Source organism: Nematolebias whitei, chromosome 1 (assembly GCF_014905685.2).
Source record: "Nematolebias whitei isolate Nwh7 chromosome 1, NemWhi1, whole genome shotgun sequence".
NCBI classification, from domain to species: Eukaryota; Metazoa; Chordata; class Actinopteri; order Cyprinodontiformes; family Rivulidae; genus Nematolebias; species Nematolebias whitei.
Window position 1 is genome coordinate 20236678 of NC_056498.1, and position 5214 is coordinate 20241891.

General features: G+C 41.8%; 1 protein-coding gene across 1 annotated transcript in view; it reads right to left on the bottom strand.

The window, feature by feature from the left end:
* Positions 1-3386: 3386 nt before the first annotated feature.
* usp12b (ubiquitin specific peptidase 12b) overlaps positions 3387-5214 on the bottom strand; it is a 32144-nt gene continuing 30316 nt past the window's right edge. The window contains exon 10 of the mRNA XM_037682914.1: positions 3387-3563. Coding sequence (XP_037538842.1) covers positions 3462-3563 — 102 coding nt within the window. The 3' untranslated portion in view covers positions 3387-3461. The remainder of the gene's footprint in view (positions 3564-5214) is intronic.

Below are 5214 nucleotides of genomic sequence, written 5' to 3' on the forward strand. Positions count from 1 at the left end.
AACAGTCTTCCATTTTGCCACACTCCATTTTAAATGACCCCTGGCCCAGTGCAAACGTCTGAGCTTGTGAAGCTTGCTTAGAAATGGCTTCCTCTTTGCACTGTAGAGTTTCAGCTGGCAACAGAGGATGGCACGGTTGATTGTGTTCACTGACAATGCTTTCTGGAAGTATTCCTGAGCCCAATCTGTTATTTCTTTGACAGTAGCATTCCTGTTTGAGGTGCAGTGACCTTTAAGGGCCCGGAGATCACGAGCATCCAGTAGTTTTACGGCCTTTACCCTTACGCACAGCGATTGTTCCAGATTCTCTGAATCTTTTGATGATGTTATGCACGGTTGATGATGATAACTTAAAAGTCTTTGCTATTTTACGCTGGGTAACACCATTCTGGTATTGCTACACTATCTTTCTGCACAACAGTGGTGGACACTGTTGTGCAGGAAGAATAAAATGTTACATTTACTCAGATTAAACTTTTGATCTGTCATCTATGTTATATTATGAATAAAATATTGACATTTGCCATCTCCACATCATTACATTCAGTTTTTATTCACAATTTGTTTAGTGTCCCAATTTTATTGGAATTTGGTTTGTATATTATAAAACACAATTTTTGGAAAGGAATCTTTCTTACACCTAGATTCAGCCACACACCAAAAAGGAAGTTTGTCCATTGCTTGTGTTTCAAGTTAACAAGCTCACCAGGACTACATACATGTATGGCGGCAGACATTTTGGAATATGATGCAGTGTTTCCCCTACCATTATACAAGCGGGGCGCCCTGCCTACCAAACCACAGCCCCACCCAAACCACCTGTCGGCACTGACGTACCACTAAACTAGCGGCTGGCAATGCAGGTAAGCTAGCTAAAAAGCTAAAAACAACCTCTTCCCTCATGCTAAACCCTCACACTGAACGCCCCCCCCCCCACCACCACCACCACCACCACACACACACACTCTCTAGAAAACTGTCGGTACAAACGGCGCACATCTCAGATGTGTCTCCCCCCCAACCCCACTTAAAAAAAAATGTAAAAACTGTTGGCACAAAGCGCGTGGCTGAGATGTGTGTGTGTCTCTCTCTCCCCCCCCCCCCCCCCTTCTAAAACTGTCAGTATAAATAGTGCGCTGCGCAGCTCAGGATGTGTCTCCGTCCATTCGCCCCCCCAGACCAAAATCACAGACGAGATGAGCGCCCCGCCATGGCAACTTATCTAGGGGAAACACTGTGATGTGACATTCCAGTTTTCTAAAGGAACCTTTCGTACACCTCAAGGAAGTAACTAAGTTATCACCAAGTTATCGTGCTCGCAAAGTTCACAAACTAATGAACATGTTTTCCCCTTTTAGCTCCACGACATGACGCATGACATTTACATTTCTTTATTTCATGATGTATTTATTTAATTTTGTCACATTCCAACCTCCATACACAACAGGGGACAATGACAGAATAAAATGGTGTTGTCAGGGCTGTCAGAAAATCAAAGCAAAGAAAAGGCACGAGAAAGGAATTTAGTGACTTTGAATGAAAAAGATGACATAAAATCGGCTTATGTACATGAGTTGCCAATAAATCAGTGTTTGCAACAGACTTGAATTTTAGCCACACCTACACTACTCTGAATATTTAAGATTTTATTATTCATCCACACATGCTAACAAAAATGCTGGAACACCCATGACACACCACTAGGTGGCGACAAAGTCCCAATTAACAGCATATAAAAATATATAAGTTTTCCCAAAACAATTTGCAGCTCATTTTATATAGTTTCAAGTATCCAATTAGTTTTTAACCATTTAAGCACCTGTTCAATGTTTAATGGTGAAAGGAGCAATGAGAAGTGATTAAAACGGCTCTAGTGAGTTGTTTTGTTTCTGGGGCACAAAGTGATGGTGAGTATGCAAAAAAAAATAGGCTGCTCTGTCACCGTTTCTGTAAAGCTCTACATTTCCAGTCCACACAGCAGAAAACATAATTTTTTAATTATTATTTGGAACATTGAGAACAGAGGCTTAATATTTGGAGTTTCAGCTTTGATAGAAACTGAGGAGAACATGCTGCTTTAAAACAATGGTGACAAACGAGCAGACTGGTAGCATCTTTTAGCTTTTCTCTGGACCGATGGTTTTCAGGAGGAAAAAAAAAAACTTTCAGAAAACATCAGATAAACCTTCATGTTGTGTCAGAGTCTGGATGTTATAAATAACTGAATTAGGAAGTACTTGTCTATTTGTGTATCACTTTTCAAATTAAATGTGCTTATTTAAGGATTTTTCCAAGTCGAACATGGTAAGGTCAAAGCCATACAAACCTGTGTTTAAGAAAAGAAAAGAAAGTAAGTTAGCTTATGCTGTTTAATTTACTCTTCATTCAGTCTCGTTTGAGTTATTTATTTTTTTACCCTGGCATCAAACAGGGCTCTAACGGCTTCATGACAACACTTAAAAACCAACATTTTAAAACGTTTTCTAGACCGCTTGTCCTCTGTAAGAACAAAAAATTAAATAAAAATCTTAGGCATTCAAAAGCTTTTTTTTTTGGTAATTAAACACAATCATAAAGCATAACACAAACATTGCCAAAAACCTCTGATAAAACACTAAGTTTAACTTATACACACTGCAAACTGTATTTTTCATCACTTTCCTTCATTTTTTTTAATATTTAAAATAAAGATAAATTCCTGTATATTTGTCATCATAAATACTGAGCTGCGCTCTTCAGTTCGAAATTCAACCGTTCAGACTCGGTAACGGCCGTCTGATGGTTGCGTTACATTTCACACTGACATTTAACACTATTAGTTCTGAGCACCAAACCATCGTGTAAAAACACAGCAACGCGCCTCTGCACACGCTCAGTGTCCACATTCAAACCCCTAAAGGTGATGTCAGTGGTTTCATGGTAAAATATGCTGTTGGTGTTAGCTTCATCAACGTTGGGGACTTTTCAGAGTGGATCATAGCTAAGGAAAGCTTTGACCATTGATGTAACCCCCCCTCAAACAGAAAAATTTATTTGGCTTGGTATTATATGTGCGAAAAAAGCGCTAAAGACTGTGATAAGACCAGATGCATCCCTGACACTGAGATCTTCCGACACAAATTCTCATGTGTCTCATCGTTCACCGTTGACGGTCCCAATCGGACTTCATCTTCAACACCATGAGCACAGCGCCGTCAGCCTCTTGAACCGGAGTGCCACAGTGCAAAGCAAGTGTTACAGAACGGGTCAGTGTTCTAGATTAAGGTGCTTGTTGCAGTGTGGACTCAGAACTTCTGGAATCCAGGAGGCTGGCATGCAACCAGCACGTCTAAACTCGGCTGAATGTCGTCCCAGTGCAAAGCTCCGCCTGTAGAGACCAAAGCCTGGACGTAGTGGACGCAGCCGGTGACTCCGCCCATCTGCTGGGAGGACAGTCTGTTGCGGATGCATCCATGGCTGTTTCAGTCTCTTGACTGGTAGAACAAGATGTACCCCGACTCAGAGTTCTTAGAGATGTCTGAGGTCAGACCGTAGAACTCCTCAATCGCCTGTGCATCAATTTTCTGTAAGAGAAAAATGTACCCTGGATTTATTTGTGTGTCGTTCTCACCGTCCTTGCATCCCCCCCTGCAGAATGTCGGCGTCATTATGTGCTCATGTGCGAGTTTTTATTTTCCATTATCATGTTGTTAACCTTCAACCAAAGATTAAGAGCATGTTAAGAATTTGTTTTGTCTCCAAACCCTATATGTCATTTTCTACCATTTTTTATTGTCTGTCCAAACTGGTCTCACTTGTAAACGAGTCTTCGAGGCTCAATGTGACTTATCTGTTTAAATAAAGGTTGAATTATTTATGGGTCTGATCTGTACTGATGTAATCCTTTCTTTTTTTTCCTGCACTGATGGTTACCAATATTAAATGTCTGGTCTATTTTGGCTCAGCTAGTCTGAGTTCAAATCAAACAACTCCAATCGCACGGTAACTTTAAAAGAACTCTGGATTAAAAATAGGGTTTGGATGGTAGACCTAGTCATGGTTTAAATTTACATAAACACCTAAACCACTCAGAAAACCCATTAATGAAATCAAACCCATTTTTACCATGTTTCAAGCATTTAGCATCAGCCACATTTGAGCATATTTAAGATCCCTGCATACTCCATCCAAAGCCACGAAATCGGCTCTCATTGACGTCGTTGCGTGACGCGTCATTTTGTTCTCAGAGCAGCTTCGCCCACCCCTTCTCAACACAGGAACTGGGCCAAACTTTTTCTCACAGGAGTACGTTCAGCATATGTGTGATTAGTCCGAAGTTTGTGGGTGTGTTTGTTAATGAGGACATGCAATTGGACATTCAGCTGTACAACTCTTCAAACACACTAAATTGGTCAAACGGCCAAAAACTACTGGAAGGAGATTGTGCAGATATCGTGTTTGGAGGAGTCTGTCTGCTGGTCTGAAAGTAGCGCTTTTTTCATGATAGATCTGTGGCCAAACGTTGAATGCACAGTGACGTATACTCCAGCAGGAGGGGTCTCTGGACTATGAAACATAGTGCTCCCCCTAGATCAGTTCCTATGACAGGGTACTCGTCGTATTTTATTTTCGTCGACAGGGGAGGGGCAGAGCACGGGACGGAGTCGCGTCTGTGTCCCCTGCCTGCTAGCTTAGTGCTACGTTGGGGCGGCTGTGGCTAAGTGGTTAGAGCAGTCGTCCTCCAATTCAAGAGTCGGGGGTTTGATTTCACCAGCAGTCACATGCCAAAGTGTCCCTGGTCAAGACACTGAACCCCTCATTGCCTACAATGTGTGTCCCATCGATGTATGAATGTGATAAAGCTCTGATTAATCTCTTTAGAATGATTTGTTCATTTAGATTTGTACAGATAAGAGTGCTGTGTAAATGGATAAATGAGGGCACAGATTGTGGTGTAAAGTGCTTTGAGTACCTTGATAAGATAGAAATGCTCTATGTAAGTACAGTCCATTTACCATTTACATAGCTGCCGGTTTTTATTGACGACGAGGGTGGAACAGAGTCACATCTGTGTTGCCATGCTAGCTTAGCGCTACGTTGCTGCCGGCTTTTATCGATTAAGCGTAGCGGTACGTCAGTAGCATTTTTGCTTGCATGTTTGTATTGTGCCCCGTGCTACATCAATACTGGAAATTGTTGACGGGCAGTTGTCGATTGGGGGGGGGGGGGGGGGGG